Source organism: Delphinapterus leucas, chromosome 3 (genome assembly GCF_059928025.1).
Source record: "Delphinapterus leucas isolate spDelLeu-1000000601 "Yukka" chromosome 3, BTC_Dleu_Yukka2, whole genome shotgun sequence".
In the NCBI taxonomy this organism is placed as follows: Eukaryota; Metazoa; Chordata; class Mammalia; order Artiodactyla; family Monodontidae; genus Delphinapterus; species Delphinapterus leucas.
The window spans coordinates 154,933,914-154,952,602 of record NC_143131.1 but is presented as its reverse complement, the minus strand read 5'-3'; the positions used below and the strand labels follow the sequence as shown (position 1 = coordinate 154,952,602).

Here is an 18,689-nt window from a genome sequence, read left to right as displayed (position 1 = left end):
TGAGTGCCGGTTACTTCCTGTCGGAGCTGTACATATTTAGCATAATTTTAGATATATGTCTTCCTTTTAACAGTGAAAGGCTGTTACATCAAACAAAATTGATCTCCTCTTTATTTTTTTAAACATTTCTATGTAAAATAACACACAAGTATAGAAAGCACCCTCCGCAAAGGGAGGGCTCAGTGAATTACAATGGGCGCTGCACTCTGGGGAGCAGTAGTTCTTCCCTCTGTAAAAGCCCAGATGCTTCAGAGAAGCTCCTCTCAGCTTCCTTACTCTGGCCCCACCTCCACAGCGGAAATCCCAAAGGGACTGGATTCTCCCAGCCCTCCAGCACCCTCCACTACTTTCTCATTGTGCTGCCACACTCATTTTGAGTTATTTGTGTGTAAATCACTGCACTTGGAATATACATGGAGTAACTGACTTCATTCTTATAACCGAATAAGTTAGCACTTATTCTTCGACAGGGGGCGGCCAGAGTGCTGGGGACGTCCTGTATATTGAACTGGGTGTTGGTAACAGATGTGTTTATATTTACAAGAAACCATAAAGCTCTATGCTTAAGATCTGTGCCCTGTACAATACACCAAGTAAACTTCAATTAGAAAGAGATGCCAAAAAAATTTCCCCACAAAACAAACTTCAGGGCCAGGTGGCTTCCTCTGATTTCTACCAAACATTTAAGACAGAAACGATGCCCGTCTCCTACACACTCTTCCAGAGAACAGATACAGAGGGAACACACCCACACTGCTTTCATCGGACCAGGAGAATACTGATGTCATACCAGCAGTAGATATTACAGGACAGGAGAAATTCCAGGCTAAACACTTCTGAATGTCGATGTCAAAATCCAAAAGCAAATATTAGCAGTCTAAACCTAGAGGTTTTCAGAAAGGAAGGAAACTGGGATTTCGTGGCGGTATTTCCAGTGGTTGATGTGGACAGGATCACTGGGTGTTTGGGCGCTGCCTGGGAACGTGGAGAGAAGGGACAATGCCATCGGGTTAGTGGAATGAACATTTGGTGACAGAGATTAGGAGGGCCTGGGTCATCCTCAGAGACAGTCCTGGGATGGGGTCTCTAGGCTGTGGCTATGGAGGGGTCCCTCTAGAAGGGCATGGGCCTCTCTCCTGTGCCACTGCAGGGTCTAGGGATGGATGAGGAGTTTGTAGGGGCTGGATTTTGATGAGGAAGGATGAGCAGGGAAGGTGCGCCCTCAGAGCCAGTGCGGCCACGGCCCCTCCCCAGCCAGGCCGTAGCCCAGGCTACTCAGACAGTTGCTCACATCAATAGGCGACAGTGGGGCACGCCAGCTTCACCCACTAAACCACCAAGCACAGCCCAGCAGGCCACTGTCCTGATTAATCAGCACTAACTGTGCATCCAGGGCTGGTTGTTGAAGACCAAGCTAATTTGTTAGAGACGTGCCATGTGGGCAACTGGCTTGGAGAGACCAGGGCTCTGAGCCACGTGGAGACAAGCCGACCACTGGTCAGACCACCAGGAGGCTCACCCAGTGTGTGAGGACGCTGAGGGAGGAGGGACGTAGATGGGACCCCCTGATCCTTCAAGGGACCTTCTTTCAGGGATATTTAAGAGCTGTGGGGTCAGGGATCAACATGTAAGGGAGGCAGTGGGTCAGGCTTGGGCCCTCCTGTTGGCTCAGACCCTTCCTGTCCTTGGAGCAACCATGGGGCAGGCAGGAGGCTTGGGGGGATGGAGGGAGGGGAGCCCTGGGCTCAGGAGTCCAGAGCACCATCTAGAGGATTCAGGGGTTCAGGGATTTCTGTCCCAGGGAACCAACTACATTCCTGTCCCACATCCATCTGTCATCAGCTTTGCGACTCCGGGAAAGTCACTTAAAATCTCAACATTTTAGTGCCATGTACCATAAAATATGGTTCACAGCACCTGCCATGAGTTCCCCACGGGGCTGATGTGGGGATCACAGGAGATGATGACAGATATTCTTCACAAGCTCTAAAGCATCACACCCATAACCTTCCCCACTCCCCTGCCCTGTGGCATCCAGGTCCCCTCTCTGGAGGCAGCACTACCACATTTCTTGCTTATTCTTCCAGACATTTAATATTTGAACACTTAGGTAGCACTTATGAAGTAAGCATCATTTTTCATCAGGGTCTACCTGATTTGCTGTATTCAGCTTCATCATGTAATACTAATAAGTGGACCCTATTAACATTTCCACTATCACAGAACAAGGAACTGAGGACAGAGGGTCTGCATAACCTTCCCAGGTTCATGTGGCTTCTGGTATGATTTGAATCCAGACCATCAGGCACCAGCTCCCACTCTGTCGGTCACTGTGCTGTGCTCCCTTTCTATATTATCTCACTAAATAAAGTCATGTCCCGTGCAGTCAGCCTGCTGGCTATTTTAAGTGCACACCACATTGCAACACCCTCTTCTCAGCCCAGCTTCGATTCACGTGACTCCCCTAGACTCCCCTAGGAGGCTGGTGAACAAAGAGAACAGACGTGTGACCTGGGAATGAATTGACACCTCTGCATGGTCTTCTCCCAGCAACATATCAATAGTTCTCTCAGTTTTTGTTGTGTTTTCCAGGATCATGACTCGGGTACCAAGAAGAAAAGGAAGATTATAAAGGAATCAAACACAGGATGCACAAGAATATCATCTGTGATCAAGATAATCTGCTGGCCATCCGCAGCGGTGGTTCAGGCACATCAGAATCAGCATCTGGCCAAACAACAGGGTAGGGACCCAAATAGCACCCCCACTGACCACTCCATTGAAGGTACTGTGGAACTAATACCAGCAAGTAGATTCAGGAGCAATGGCTGTAGTTTGTACAGCAGAGCCTGGATCTGGCTGAGGGAGGATTGGGCAGGGAAGGTGCCCACTCAGAGCCCGTGCAGCCACTGCCCGCTCTTAGCCAGGCCTTAGTCCAAGCTGCTCAGACGATTGGTCAGTTTCTAGTCAGTGAGACCCTGGGGGCCTGTAACCTTCATGTGTTAAGCCACCAAAACACGAGCCCAGTAGACCCTGTTCCCAGCTAATGAATATTAACTGCTCATCATCCGGGTTTGATCAGTTGAAGATGATGCTAATTCTCTGTGCAACTGTCATGTGGGCAGTTGGTTTGGAATGTCCTGGGTTTTGAGTCAGTTAGGGAGTCAAGTAGACTACTGGTCATTCAGGGTGGTCACCTGACCACCAGGAAGTCTCACTGCAAATCAGCTGCTAGAATCAAGTGCTGAGGGGGAAGGGAGGGGAGATGCACACATATTTGGATACCCTGGTCCATCAGGGGGTCTGCATTTGGGGGAAAGACACTGTATTTGGGGTCAGGGATTGAAACGTAGAGCCAGGAGGTGGGTCCAGGTTTGAGCCATTCTCTTGGGCCAGGCACCTCCTCCGAGTACCAGCTGTCTCCCTGCAGCATTCTTGGGGCAGGAGGATGTGGGAAAGGGAGTGAGGAGAGCTCTTGGTTTGTGTATCCAGGGTATGATCTCATGTCCATGTGTTCCGGAATCTCTGTCCCTCCCCTGCCTCAGACCCATCACTCATCAGTGTTGTGACGCTAGACAAGTTACTCAATCTGCCTAAATTTCAGTGCCCTGAACCATAAAATATGGGTCACAGCCCCTACTCTGCCCACCCCACAGTGCATCACAAGAAATAATATTCTTTCCATGAGCTCTAAAACTTCTTACTCGTGTCATCAATGTGAAAAAGTAGGCTCTATCCTCCTATTTGTAGCCTCCTAGGTGCCCTTTCTGGAGACAACCTACTTATTCTTCCAGGCATTTAATACTTGAACATTTATGTAGGTAGCACTTATGAAGTACCCATCATTTTTCTTCAGGCTTTGTATTTACTAATTTTTAGCCTCAGAACATAATACGAATAAGCAGGTCCTACTAATATTTCCATATCCCTGGCCAGGGAACTGAGAAACAGAAGAGCTAAGTAACTAACCTTCCCAGGTACACATGGCGTTCGAATAGGATTTGATTTCAGGCCATCAGGCACCAGCACCCATACTCTCCCTCATTGTGTTGTGCTGACTTTGTACTTGTCTCATGTAAATAAAGTTATTTTCCCCATGTGATCAGCCTGTTGGGTATTTTAAGTGCACGCTAAAATGCAAGGTCCATCTTCATAAGCCCTACTTTGATTCAGGGGACTCCCCGGGCAGCTAGTAATAAGGAGATCTGAAGTTTCACCTGTGAATAAGACTTTTGCCAGGAAGATGTCAACACCTCTCACTATTGTGAATGTATTTCCTAGGAGCTTGTTTCAGGAATATGAAGAGAAAAAGACAAGGATTCAAACCAAGGATACCATATGGGGATTGATCCTCCGTGAAGAAAATATACTGGCTGGCCCTCACCGTCATTCAACAGCTCAAAATGAACATCTAGTCCCAAAGGGTTGAGCCTCAAATATCATCCCATACAAGCCACTCCATTGAAGTCACTGTGAGAATTCCATCCTGAAACTGATCAAGAGTAATGACTATAAAAAGGTTGTCATATTATCTTTTGATTGAGATATAATTCACATTTTTTTTAACTGTGTGATTCAGCTGCTTTTAGTGTACTCAGGTTTTGCAATCAACATCTCTAATTCCAGTACATTTTCATCATCCCCAAGAGAAACCTCATACCTAGTATCAGTCATTCTCATTCTGTCCACCCCTTTCACCCCAGCCCTGGGTCTTTCTGTCTCTATTGATTTTCCTATGCTGGACCTTTCATATGAATAGAACCACACAATGTGCGGACTTCTGTGTCTGACTTTTGCAGTAAGCAAAATGTATTCAAGGTGCATCCAGGTTGTAGCATGTATCTGTCCTTCACCCTTTTAATGGCTGAATAATATTCATTGTATGGATATAACACATTTTATTTTTCCATTCCTCAGTTGGCGAATAGTTGGGTTGTTTCCACTCTTTGGCCATTATGAATAATGATACGACAATATAACACTCATGTACAAGTTTTTGTGTGAACGTATGTTTTTTATTTCTCCTGGACATATACCTGGGAGTGGAGTTCCTGGGCCATATTGTATCTCTGTGTTGAACTTTTTGAGGAACGGCCAAACTATTTTCTTTTTCGTATTTGCACCAGCAATGATTGAAAGTGCCAATTTCCCCACATCATTGCCAACGCTTGTTTTTTAAAAAATTATATGGCACAATAGTGGGTATGAAGTGGTGTCTCACTGTGGTTTCAGTTTGCATAATTTTGACTTATAATTTTGCACATGTTTTCATGTGCTTATTGGCAATTTGTGTCTTCTTTGGAGCAGTATCTGTGCAGATTCTTTTTCTCGTTTTTAAAATTTGGTTATTTGACATTTTATTGTTGAGTTGCCAGTGTTCTTTACATATTCTGAATACTAGGCTTTATCAGATATATGACTTGCAAACATTTTCCTTCATTCTGAAGGTTGTATTATGTCTGTCTTGATGGTGTTCTTTGAAACACAAAGGATTTTAATTTTGATAAAGTCCAATTTCTTTTTCCTTTTGTTGTCTGTGCCTTTGCTATCATATTTAAGAGTTCATTGCCAAATCCAAGACTATGAAGATTTATCCCTTTTTTTCTTCAGAAATTTGTATAGTTTAGCTCTTATATTTAACTCTTTGATCCATTTTAAATTCAAAGTCTATTTTGTCTGATATTGGTATAGACACTCCTGCTCTCTTGGTTACTATTTGAGTTTTCTCGCTGAGTTTGGAATTCCCTTTTCTATCCTTTAACTTTCAACCTGCTTGAGTCTTTTGATCTCAAGTAAGTCTCTTGTAGACAGCATATAGTTGGATCATATGTTTTTACCTATTCCGCCAATCTCTGTATTTTGATTGGAGAGTTTAATGCATTTACATTTAAAGTAATTGCTGACAAAAAAAAGACTTATTTCTGCTATTGTGCTGTTTCTTTTCCATCTGCCCAAAGCTTTTTTGCCCCTCATTTCCTGCATTCCTCTCTTTCGTTGTGTGTGTTTAGCTGATTTCTTACAATACAATATTTAAATTACTTTCTCACTTCCTTTTGGGAATATTCTATAGCTCTTTTCTTTGTGTTTACCATGGGGATTACCTTTAACATCCTAAAATTAAAACACTCTAATTTGAACTTATACCAGGTTAAACTCAACAACATCCAAGTTCTTGAAGCTAAAAGAGCATCCTACTATCTCAATGCAAAAGACCTTCTCCAAGACACACTGCAGTTTCTGCCTGGCTGGGACATTGCCCCAGAGTGGGGTTAAGTTGAAGGAGTCGAAGGAGGCATACATTTCCATCCTCTGGATCACTGCTCACCAAAAAATACATAATGCCAGGCACATATGTAGTTTTGAATTTTCTAATGAAGACACCAGGAAAATAAAAATGGTGGAGTCAATGTAAATAATAGATTTTTAATTCAGTATCTGCAAAGTGTTCGAATGTTTACATGTGGCACGAGAACTGTGGTCATATTACGAGGGCTTGAGAGCCGCATGGAGCAAGATAGAAGACAAACAGCATGCACTTGAAACTCTAAGAAGTGAACGCTAACAGGCAGATGGGGCCTGGAAGTCCAAAGTTGAATAACAGCCCGTAACAGGGTGATTATGGTGGGTTTTTTTCCTGCCTCTGTCTCCCAGCTTACGCAAGGCACGCAAAGTCCAGCAACAGCTGAAAGTTAAAACCATGGGATCAACCTTTTATTTCTAGCCAGACAGGTGAGAAAGTGGGGGGCTTGGATGTTGAGGAGTGAGGGGGTCATCCCCATTGGTCTTTTTCTCCCCAGTTACCACATCTCCCCTGCAACCTCAGTGATGGCAGAGGCCTTCACTGAGAAATGGCCTGTGTCTCTGGACAAAGGAACAGGTTAAGAGACTCCTATTGTTTGAAGAGTGTGGGGGCATGCCCGTTATTTTCCTTTCTTTTCTCTTGTTATTTAAATTGACAAGAACAGATACTACACTTGATCTTAGCCAAAAGCCTGAGATGAAATAGACAAAATAAACTTTAAGCTAAAATTACTGTCAAGTATAAATTTTACTAATATAGTAATCCCAAAGGACCAAAGAGCAGGGCAGTGGCTTTATTGAGAACCCAGGATTTCCGAGTGTCCACCGTGCTCAGTCACTTTTAAATCATCAGCACAGCCCTATAATTCAGAGATTTAGGTGAAGTGACTTGCCCACGGTCACACAGCTAAGTGAGAGTCTTCTGGGACCAAGAGTAACTTTTGCAAAGGCGTCTCTTGCTATACTTAATCACTGCCACCATCTGACACTCACATTCTTTCTTTTTATACTATTCTGTTTCCTTGGGTCAAAGAATCCGACGCCTGAATTAAGGTTAAATAGGAGTTAGTGGCAGATCAAAAGCCAAAATCGCTTCAAGATATTCTTTTCATTCCCCCAAGTAATGCCTTTAGTCACAAAAATATAGAGCAACATAGACAATTACAAGTCAAGTGACCTTAGTGTTCACAGGCAAGCACTAATACATTTTAATGTACCATGATCATATTAAAATAGAAATAACTATGAAACATTTTCTGCGGAGAAGCAGCCCCTGCGGCAGGCAGCAGAAAGGGACAGGAAGGCTGCATGGCGCCCAGGCCCCCAATGGCCTAGGTCTCACCCTGCAGCGCACTGTTGATGTGCCGGAACGCTGCTTCCTTCTCGGAGTCTAGGTCTTCAGTGGCGACAGGGAAGCCCAGCTCAGGGCCTGGGGGCAGCCTCAGAGGCTCCCCTCGCCGGTGCGGCAGCAGAGGAATCCTGCGTTTTCGGGGCCTGGGACTGTCAGATGTGCGGGAGCCCTTCCTCCAGGGCCCTTTCTGCCCTCTTGCTGCCTCTGCATCTTTGTCAGGCTGGCTTTTCCTCCGGGAAACCACCGGAGCTGCAGAGGGCGACGGAGGGCCCTCCTCGCTCCCTTTCTTTGCAGACTTCTGGGGCAGCCCTTGCGGTATGGCGGGACCCCTCCTTCTCTTCACTGGCGGGAAACCTCGGGTGGAGCTATATGAGCTCGTGATGGCGTTTCTTTGGGGGCAGGAGCTCATACAAGTGGTCTACAGTTTCCTGGTGGATCTGTCTTCTGCCCACTTGGCGTGGAGGTCTCTCTGCAGAGGTCCAGGCCTGGGCACGAAGAAAGAGCCCCCCAGGGGCCTAAATGCAGATCGTGCGCCCCCGGTGTCATCGGGGCCGCTTCTCTGGTCTTCGTTCCTCCCTGTGACTGTGGGGACTTCCTCCTGCTTGGCCATCCCTTGCCCGCTCTCTCCCAGGGCCCTCAACACCGTCTTCTCGGTGCTGTAGTTCGGGACACAGCTGGGTGTCGTGGCCGGCACTGGCTGCCCCCGCGCCACACTGACAGTGACTGTGTCCACTGCGGACACTGAGCTGCGGGACATCGTGGAGGTGCGAGCACCCATCACTGCCTTCTTCCGATGGCCTCGCCTGCAGATGGAGATAAGGACCCCCAGAAAGGAGCGCAGGGTCTGCGGGATGGTAGAATGTGGCCTCAGAGACTCTGTGGCAAAGCGCAGATGCAGAGTCACTGGACACTTGTGGGCTGGCCTGCGAGTGGGTAGCCGGCCATAGACAGCTGGGTGACCCGGGCCGGCCACGGTAAGTTGGTGGGCGTGGGGAGCGGGCCGGGGGCAGATGAACCCTCCTGGCAGGTGCTGATCCCCCAGTGCCCGGGGCGGGGGTGAGGGGCATGGCCTACCTAAGTAACTGCCCCTAGAGAACTTGGGTGAGGTCGGTCCTTGGATAGAGAGCTGGGCTCCGAGCACTCTCCTTCAGCTGCCAACTCGGCCAAAATCGGAGTGCGCTCTCTTTGGCCTGTTGCTGGGATGCAGCTCTGGAACCTGTGAGCGAACAATGGGCGTGCGTTGGCGGGGCGCAAAAGTTTAGGGAGGGGTGGCGCATGCGCAGAGTACACGTCAGGCCCTGGGGCGCACAGGTGAGGATGCGCGCCCCTGGACCGTCTAGCGCTTCTGAATCTCCCCGGGGGTCTGAGGGCTGGAGGTGTTTGCCTTGAGGGTGATGAGCTTCTTGGCAGGGCAGCTGCCCCTTCTCCCCCGGCCGGCTCTAACTGTACAGGATGGGTCCCCGGCCACCAGAGCAGGAAAGCTGGAGAGCAGGGTACCTGGCTCAGCAGCCGCCGCCCGAGGTGGCAGATTTGGCGTCAGCGCCTGTGCGTCCACCTGCCCTCCCACCTGGTAACATTGGAGGAGAGAGCCACTAAGAACAGAAGTGCAAAAAAAAGAAAAAAAACGCAGAAGTGCCCAAGCCAACCGGATCCTGCTGGGGTGACAACTGAAGGGGCAGGCAGGGCGGGCTGGGAGGGACATATATACCAGGTCCAAACCCAGAAAGATCTGAAATGCACGAGTCAGAATGAAAGTCCAGAATCATCCTTGGGCTTTGGGCTGAGCTGGAAGTATAGCCAAACTCTTCAAGGTCTCCAGCTCCACCTGCAGTTTCTGCCTGGCTGGGACATTGCCCCAGAGTGGGGTTAAGTTGAAGGAGTCGAAGGAGGCATACATTTCCATCCTCTGGATCACTGCTCACCAAAAAATACATAATGCCAGGCACATATGTAATTTTGAATTTTCTAATGAACACACCAGGAAAATAAAAATGGTGGAGTCAATGTAAATAATAGATTTTTAATTCAGTATCTGCAAAGTGTTCGAATGTTTACATGTGGCACGAGAACTGTGGTCATATTACGAGGGCTTGAGAGCCGTATGGAGCAAGATAGAGGACAAACAGCATGCACTTGAAACTCTAAGAAGTGAACGCTAACAGGCAGATGGGGCCTGGAAGTCCAAAGTTGAATAACAGCCCGTAACAGGGTGATTATGGTGGGTTTTTTTCCTGCCTCTGTCTCCCAGCTTACGCAAGGCACGCAAAGTCCAGCAACAGCTGAAAGTTAAAACCATGGGATCAACCTTTTATTTCTAGCCAGACAAGTGAGAAAGTGGGGGGCTTGGATGTTGAGGAGTGAGGGGGGTCATCCCCATTGGTCTTTTTCTCCCCAGTTACCACATCTCCCCTGCAACCTCAGTGATGGCAGAGGCCTTCACTGAGAAATGGCCTGTGTCTCTGGACAAAGGAACAGGTTAAGAGGCTCCTATTGTCTGAAGAGTGTGGGGGCATGCCATTATTTTCCTTTCTTTTCTCTTGCTATTTCACCTGAAAGGTCAACCTGGTCATAGGGAACTGCATGACAGCATGGCGGCTTAAACACTTTAAGGAACATGTAGGAGGGGCCCCTGAAGCCTGAGAATGTGGGTAGAATTCCAAAGAGGAGAGAGCTATAGGAGGAGATTATTTAGGTCTGTGTACGAGCCCACATAAGTCCTGGGATCCCCCTGAGCCTCATGCACAGACAGAGCCAACGAGGCAGAATAGAGGCTTGCGGAAGTGAACTACAGTATAAACTGCCACTCAATTCCGAGATTAACCCCTGAGTGGTACGTGCACCATGTGGACACAAACAGCACAGCAGTGTCCTGAAAACTGCACCAAGACTGGAACAACTCAGAAGACAAGGCACAATACCTGTTTGACCATAGGTTCATGAATTGCTTAATAAAAACCACAGAAAAAGGAAAAGTATCAATCTCCTGAGGATTTTAATAGGAACCAGAGTCTCGAAACATAATAGGCAAACTTTCCAGGATACCACCCAAAATCACACAACGGAGCATACAAAGAACTAGGAAAATGTGACAAATTCTCAAGAGAAAAATGCAATCAACAGACCCAGCCCTGAAATAACCCACATGGAGGAATTAGCAGACAAAGCATCCATTACAACCATGCTCCATGAGTTAAAGGTAAATCCTCTTGAAATTAATGGAAAGAAGTTCTTCACTGAGAAGTACAAACTATGAAAAAGAAGCAAATGGAAAGTTTAGAACTTAACATGCAATATCCAAAAGCAAACATTCACTGGATGGGCTGAATAACAGAACAGAGAAAACAGAGGAAAGATTCAGAAAACTTATGGATCAATAGAAATGGCACAATCTGAAAAACAAAGAGGATACATGACTGAACAAAAATTAAGTCTCAGAGACATGTGAAACAATATTGCAAGTTCTACCTTTTGTGCCGTTGGAGGGTCTGAAGGAAAGGTGCAGAAGAAAATATATGAGGAAAAGAATAGTTGAAAACGTCACTGATTTCGAGACACAGACCTAAGCTCAGAAAGCCTCACCCTGACACACAATCTGATAAAAAAGCCAAGGTGAAGAATAATCTTGAAAGCAGTCAAGGAAACCGACCTGTTATACATCACAGAATGTCAACTTGAAGGACTGTGATTTCTCATCAGAAAACAGAGACCAGAAAAGAATGGAATAACATCTTTAAAGTATTAAAGGAAAAGACCAAACCAGGATATGATATCCTTAAAGCAAGGATATCCTTAAAGACTGAAAGCCAAACAAAAGCCAAAATGAAGTCTGATGGAGATGAGAGAAAACTAAGAGAATTCATCACCAGACAATTTGCTATAAAAACATTACATGAAAGGAACTTCTTCAGGCTGAAGTGAAATGACACAAGAAAGAAGTAAGCTTGCAACTTCAGGAACAAAGGAAGGGCAACAAAAATGGCAAGTATCTGGAAAAATTATCCTCTTACATTATTTTATATATGTATGACTTTTTTTTTTTTTTGGCCACGCCTGCGTGGCCTGCGGGATCTTAGTTCCCCTACCAGGGACTGAAGCCGGGGCCCCAGCAGTGAAAGTGTTGAGTCCTAACCACTGGACCGCCAGGGAGTTCCCTGTATATGTATGAAAAAAGGATACCACAGTCTCAGAGGGTGGCGTTGAAGTCATATAAAGGTGACACATATGACAGCTATAACAAAGAGTGGAAGGTAAAAGAATCTATATGGATGTAAGCCTTCTGAATTTTATTTAATTGGTAAAATATTAACTCTAGACTGTGAAACAATACGTATACATAGTGTTATTCCAAGAACAATTAAAAAATGACAAACTCAAGAAAATTGGATAACCTCAATAGTCCTATATTTAGGAATTGTGGACAAGATAGCTAAAACATTCACATTTGTGTTTTGTGAAAAGTTTTTCTCTTGGTTAACTGCCTAGGAGTGGGTTTTTGGGTCATATGGTAAGTATGGCCCTCTCAGCCAGCCCTGGCCACCACTTCAGGTGTCACCCCAGCAGGATCTGGATGGTGTGGGCACTTCCGTTCTTAGCGGCTCTCCCCTCCAGTGGCGCCAGGGGAACGCAGAGGCGCTGCTGCCAAAGCTGCCGCCTCTTGTGGGAGCTGCACAGCCAGCAACCTTGCTCCACGTTGCTGGGCGGGGATCCCGTCCAGTACAGTTAGTTACCCCGACAGCACTGGGGCGCGGCCAGGGGAGAAGGGCCAGCTGTCCTGCCAAGAAGCTCATCACCCTCAAGGCAAACACCTCCAGCCCTCAGACCCCTGGGGAGATTCAGAAGCGCTAGACGGTCCAGGGGCGCGCATCCTCACCTGTGCGCCCCAGGGCCTGACGTGTACTCTGCGCATGCGCCACCCCTCCCTAAATTGTTGCGCCCCACCAACGCACGCCCATTGTTCGCTCACAGGTTTCAGAGTATAAAAAGGCAACAGGCCAAAGAGAGCGCACTCCACTTTTGGCCGAGTTGGCAGCTGAAGGAGAGTGCTCAGAGCCCAGCTCTGTATCCACGGACCGACCTCACCTAAGTTCTCTAGGAGCAGTTACTTAGGTAGGCCCTGCCCCTCACCCCCGCCCCGGGCACTGGGGGACCAGCACCTGCCAGGAGGGCTCGGCTGCCCCCAGCCCGCTCCCCGCGCCCACCGACTTCCCGTGGCCGGCCCGGGCCACCCAGCTGTCTATGGCCGGCTATCCACTCGCAGGCCAGCCCACAAGTGTCCAGTGACTCTGCATCTGCGCTTTGCCACAGAGTCTCTGAGACCCCATTCTACCATCCCGCAGACGCTGCACTCCTTATGGGGATCCTTATCTCCATCTTCAGGCGAGGCCATCGGAAGAAGGCAGTGATGGGTGCTCGCACCTCCACGACGTCCCGCAGCTCAGTGTCCGCAGTGGACACAGTCACTGCCAGTGTGGCGCAGGGGCAGCCAGTGCCGGCCACGACACCCAGCTGTGTCCCGAACTACAGCACCGAGAAGACGGTGTTGAGGGCCCTGGGAGAGAGGGGGCAAGGGATGGCCAAGCAGGAGGAAGTCCCCACAGTCACAGTGAGGAACGATGACCAGAGAAGCGGCCCCAATGACACCGGGGACGCACGATCTGCATTTAGGCCCCTGGGGGGCTCTTTCTTCGTGCCCAGGTCTGGACCTCTGCAGAGAGACCTCCACGCCAAGTGGGCAGAGGACAGATCCGCCAGGAAACAGCAGACCTCTTGTATGAGCTCCTGCCCCCAAAGAAACGCCATCACGAGCTCATATAGCTCCACCCGAGGTTTCCTGCCAGTGGAAAGAAGGAGGGGTCCCGCTATACCGCAAGGGCTGCCCCAGAAGTCTACAAAGACAGGGGGCGAGGAGGGCCCTCCATCGCCCTCTGCAGCTCCGGTGGTTTCCCGGAGGAAAAGCCAGCCTGACAAAAATGCAGAGACAGCAAGAGGGCAGAAAGGACCCTGGAGGAAGGGCTCCCGCACATCTGACAGTCCCAGGCCCCGAAAACGCAGGATTCCTCTGCTGCCGCACCGGCGAGGGGAGCCTCTGAGGCTGCCCCCAGCCCCTGAGCCGGGTTTCCGGGTCACCGCTGAAGACCTAGACTCAGAGAAGCAAGCAGCCTTCAGGCGCATCAACAGTGCGCTGCGGGGTGAGACCTATGCCATCGGGGACCTGGGCATTTCTCCCCAGCATAGAAAACCCATGTGTGTGGACTCTCCTGTCTTCACCCCACAGAACCTCCCTCCCGTCACCAGCCCTACTGCCCCCTCCCCAAGCCTGCCCGTTACGTGTACTGTCAGTTCCAGACCCTCACCCGGCACATCTGCGCGCCTGGCACCCCAGGCCGCTTCTGACCCTGAGGTCACCCCCATGGACACCACTCCACCCTCCCATCCTCTCCTCTTGGGGTCCGCCCCTGGCTCCAGTGGGAGCCTCTTCTCCTCGACCCAGGCCCGGCAGACGCCCCCCAGTGACAGCACATCCTCAGTCACAGTCACCAGCAGCTTGCTTGCACTCAGGTCCCGCACCCAAACTCTGAGATTTCCTCTGCAGCCTGGAGCCACTACCCAGCCCATCTCTGGGGCCCCTGATTGGCAGCAGCGAGGAACCACCGCCTGTGGCAGCTCTCCCCAGCATAGGAAGCGGAAAGCTCCAGGCTTTGCCTCTGCTCCAGGCCCCGCAGCTTCGGACGGCCCCGCACAAGCATCTTCTGGGTGTTCATCATTTACAAATTCCACCGTGGGCACCCATGCCAGCACACAGCTGGGTTTTGGGAGCAGAGCGGCTGCCCGAGATCTGAGCTGCATGTTTGCAGCTCTCAGCCTTACAACAGCAACGAGGGGACCCCCGAGCACCACACACAGCAAAGGGGGCAGCGTGGGCCTGAACTCCTGGGGCCCTCCTCACCAGAGCCACCCCATGGTGACCACGGGACCCAGCCCTAAGAAGAAGCCTGGGTTTGGAGGCACTACTGCCTCCATCTTAAGTCACATCCCTGGGGGCCCTGATTGGCAGCAGCGAGGAACCACCGCCTGTGGCAGCTCTCCCCAGCATAGGAAAAGGAAAGCTTCAGCCTTTGCCTCTGCTCCAGGCCCCCCAGCTTCGGGCGGCCCCGCACAAACATCTTCTGTGGGTTCATCATCCACAAGTTCCACCGTGGGCACCCATGCCAGCACACAGCTGGGTTTTGGGAGCAGAGCGGCTGCCCGAGATCTGAGCTGCATGTTTGCAGCTCTCAGTGTTACGGGAGGGCCCATCTTAGGTCACATCCCCGTGGGCGCACCCAGGCAGGGCCCCCCTACTTCCAGCGGAGGGCGCAACCCATGCCCAGCCAAGACTGACTTTAGGGGTGTGTCGGTTCCGGCCTCTACTACTATCAGCCCCAGCTCCGCAGTGGGCACAGCAAGGTGCAGCCTTGCTCTTAGGGCCCCCTCATCACCTGCCAAGCGCTTGGCTGGACAACAAACCGCTGGGCCATCGACCAAGTCATTCTCCTCCGGGTCACGATTCATTACCTTGGGGTTTAAGAGGAGGAAGTTGGCCTGAGCCAATAATTTTGTGGCGAGGCCATCAGTGTCCACCTCCTCCCAGGCTGGGCCTCGTGTGGACCCTGTTTCGATGTGAAACTTATAATAAAGCTTTGTTCTTGTTCTTTTGCATAATCCTCACGTGTCTGTGATCTGTAGATCAAGTGGGAAAAGCACTGGCTTGTATGAGTGGTAACATGGAAAGCCAGACCTGTTTACAGTTTCCTGTGACCCTGCTCATGGGTTGTGAAGAGTAGCACAACAAGATGGCTACAAGGGCCCTATATTAAAAGTGTGTTTTGAGTTTAAACGATGCAGCCCGGAATAAAATGGGCCCAGAGGGAGGGGTAAACAGGGAGGGTCATCCTTGTCTGTTGTAATTGCTGCTTCCCACCCACCTCTCTGGCCTGGAGGGGGCTGGGTCATCCCGAGCACACACCAGCCGCCCATACTCTACATGTTTAGTATTTTCTAATGTAGCAGTTTCTTTGACTTTTTTTGTTTTGCTTTAATAAGTCTTAGGCAAATCATTTACATGCACATCTCACGCAGAGAGTATATGTCCATACAACCTAAAGCAATCTACAGATCCAGTGCAATCCCTATCAAAATTCCAATGACATTTTTTATATAAATAGGAAGAACAATCCTAAAATTGGTATGGAACTGCAATAGACTTCAAAAGCCACAGCAATCCTGAGAAAGAAGAACAAAGCTGGAGGCAACACTTTTCCTGATTTCAAATTATACTACAAAGCTAGAGTAATCAAAATAGTATGGTACTGGCATGAAAACAGACACATACACCAATGCAACAGAATCAAGAGCCGAGAAATAAATCCACACACATACAGGCAACTAACTGACAGGGATCCAAGAATACTCAACAGGGAAAAGATAGTCTCTTCAGTAAATGGTGTTGGGAAAACTGGATATCCACATGCAAAACAAAGAAAGTGGACCCCTATCTTACACCATTTGTAAAAATTAACTTGAAATGGATTAAAGACTTAAATGTAAGACCTGAAACTGTAAAACTCCTAGAAGAGAACATAAAGAGAAAGCTCTTTAACATTGGTCTTGGTGATGATTTTTTGGGTATGACAACAAAACCACAAGCAACAAAAACAAAAAGCAACCAATGGGACTACATCAAACTAAAAAGCTCCTGCAGAGCAAAAGAAACAATCAACAAAATGAAAAGGCAACCTAGGAATGGGAAAAAATATTTGCAAACCACATGTATGATAAGAGGTTAATATCCAAAATCTATAAGGAATTCAAACAACTCCATAGCAAAAAACAAACAAACAAACAAACCAAAACAAATAACCTGATTCTAAAATTGGCAAAGCAGGGGACTTCCCTGGTGGTCCAGTGGTTAAGACTCCACACTTCCACTGCAGGGGGCATGGGTTTGATCCCTGGTCAGGGAATTAAGGCCCGCATGTCATGCAGTGTGTGTAAAAAAATAAAATAAAATAGGCAAATCAAGACTAGGAAACAACTAAGTGTCCAACAGGTGAATGGATAAAGAAAATGTGACATATAGATATAGATAGATAGATAGATAGATATAGATAGATAGATAGATAATGGAATTTTATTCAGCCACATGAAAAGAAGGAAATCTGCCATTTGTGACAACACAGATAGACCTTGAGGGCATTATGCTAAGTGCATTAAGTCAGAGGGCGAAACATAAATACTGTATGAGATCACTTATATGTGGAATCTTTAAAAGCAAAGAAGAAACAACTCACAGATACATAGAATAGACTGGTTGCCAGAGGTGGGAGGTGGGTGAAATAGCTGAAGGTGGACCAAAGGTACAAACTTCAAGTTATAAGATAAATAAGTCCTGGGGATGTCATGTATAATGTAGTGACTATAGCTAACAATATTGCTGTGTATTTGAAAGTTGCTAAGAGAGTAGATCTTAAAAGCTCTCATCACAAGAAAAAAATAATTTGTTACTGTGAGTGGTGATGTATGAAAAGCCATGGAAGAAGCTTAAATTCATATTGCTAGTTGAAAGAAACCAGTCTGAAAAGACTACACACTGGATGATTCCAACCATATGACATTCTGGGAAAGGCAAAACTATGAAAACAAGAGGACATGTGGCCCCAGTGGACACCACTGTCTCTCCTTTCAGGAGCCTCCAGGTGCTGGAGACCTTCCCCCCTGAGATCCAGGTCTTCATGAAGGACTCCAGTGGCCAGGGCAAGCCTTACACCATTGACCCTGATGACTCCATCCACGACTTGAAAGAGAAGATTGAAGAGGCTGGAGGACCTTACATGGAGGATCAGATAGTCAGGTTCCGGGGCCAGAAACTGTGGAATCAATAGCTTCTCAGACTGCACATCAAGGATTGTGACACCATCATGCTCGTTAAGAGAGGCCCCACATCCCCACGAGTGCCAAGATCAGGCTGTTCATTTTGTAGACTTCTATGGTCATGTCCCCCTAGCTCACCCCTTTCTACCCAGACCACTGTGCTCTTTCTGAAGCATAAATAGAAACAGAATCCTCCCCTGCTTAAAATTCTCCAATGGCTCCTATTACCTACAGAATCAAGTTGAAGTTCCTTTGCTTGGCATTCAGGGTTCTTGACCATTTAGCTCTTGCTGACCTCTCAGTCTCTCCTCGTCACTCTCAGAACATACCAGACGTGGCCAAACACTTGCAATTCCAGAACACTGAATGCTGGCTCACAACTCCATGACTTTGAGTCAACTTTCCTTCTCCCCCATGTTGTCACCTTTCAAAGCTCAAACCTCTAAGTTATTGATTCTCAAAAGTAAGGACCCCAGACCAGCAGAATCAACATCATCTGGAACCTCTTTGAAATAAAACTTCTCAGCAACTAGCCCAGAATTACCTGAGTTAGGTTCTCTGGTAGTGGGACTCAGCAATCTGTGTCTTAACAAGCCTTCCAAGTAATTCTGAGCAAATATGGAAGTTCCAGGGAGTTAACACCCCAGGGGGTAAGCCTTGGCGCATTGAAAGACAGCAACCAGTGAGTGCAGCGAGTGCATACTCCCCTCCTCCACCTCTCAGGTGGATAATTTTGAGGCACGTTCTGCATTGCTCCTTAGAGGGTCCCCAGTGGGATCAAAGCTCAGCTGCCCACAGTAGTGATCAATTTCATGATATTTCTTGGACTGTTTTTTCCTCCTTCTCAATCCCCCACACCTGTCCCTTGGGATCATTTCCCAAAACAAGTCTCATGCAACTCCTTGTCTCAGGCTCTGCATTTGGAGGAACACAAGCTAAGAGAAAACCCATCTTTATGTATCTTCCTCTTCCTAAAACCCAGCCCACACCCTTCCTAACTACTAGCTCTTCCCCCACCGCCATAGAAATGTGCCCAACTACGTGGCATTTCTACAAACCATAAAACCAATACACAATCGACTGCATGTTCCCTTTTTTTTTTTTTTTTTTTTTTTGCGGTACGCGGACC

At 48.1% G+C, this 18,689-nt stretch overlaps 1 protein-coding gene and 4 pseudogenes across 1 annotated transcript; 3 read left to right on the top strand and 2 right to left on the bottom strand.

Annotated features, from left to right (window-relative positions):
• Positions 1 to 4,102, top strand: part of LOC149749822 (UDP-N-acetylglucosamine--peptide N-acetylglucosaminyltransferase 110 kDa subunit pseudogene) — a 17,886-nt pseudogene extending 13,784 nt beyond the window's left edge.
• Positions 1 to 18,689, top strand: part of LOC149749818 (UDP-N-acetylglucosamine--peptide N-acetylglucosaminyltransferase 110 kDa subunit pseudogene) — a 268,591-nt pseudogene that overhangs the window by 128,847 nt on the left and 121,055 nt on the right.
• LOC149749819 (2'-5'-oligoadenylate synthase-like protein 2) lies at positions 8 to 18,689 on the top strand. Its single transcript, XM_089908531.1, has 2 exons — positions 8 to 2,743; positions 17,376 to 18,689. The coding sequence occupies exons 1-2, from the start codon at positions 2,649 to 2,651 to the stop codon at positions 17,569 to 17,571; spliced, it is 291 nt and encodes a 96-aa protein (XP_089764657.1). The 5' UTR covers positions 8 to 2,648; the 3' UTR covers positions 17,572 to 18,689.
• Positions 6,899 to 7,004, bottom strand: LOC149749821 (U2 spliceosomal RNA; annotated as a pseudogene).
• LOC149749820 (putative POM121-like protein 1) lies at positions 7,469 to 8,408 on the bottom strand (annotated as a pseudogene).

Excerpts from the sequence above, each read along its gene's own strand:
- LOC149749819 (XM_089908531.1), top strand. The coding sequence starts at position 2,649 with ATGCACAAGAATATCATCTGTGATCAAGATAATCTGCTGGCCATCCGC. Across the intron at positions 2,744-17,375 it reads GCATCTGGCCAAACAACAGG|GAGCCTCCAGGTGCTGGAGA; the intron begins GTAGGGACCCAA and ends CTCTCCTTTCAG.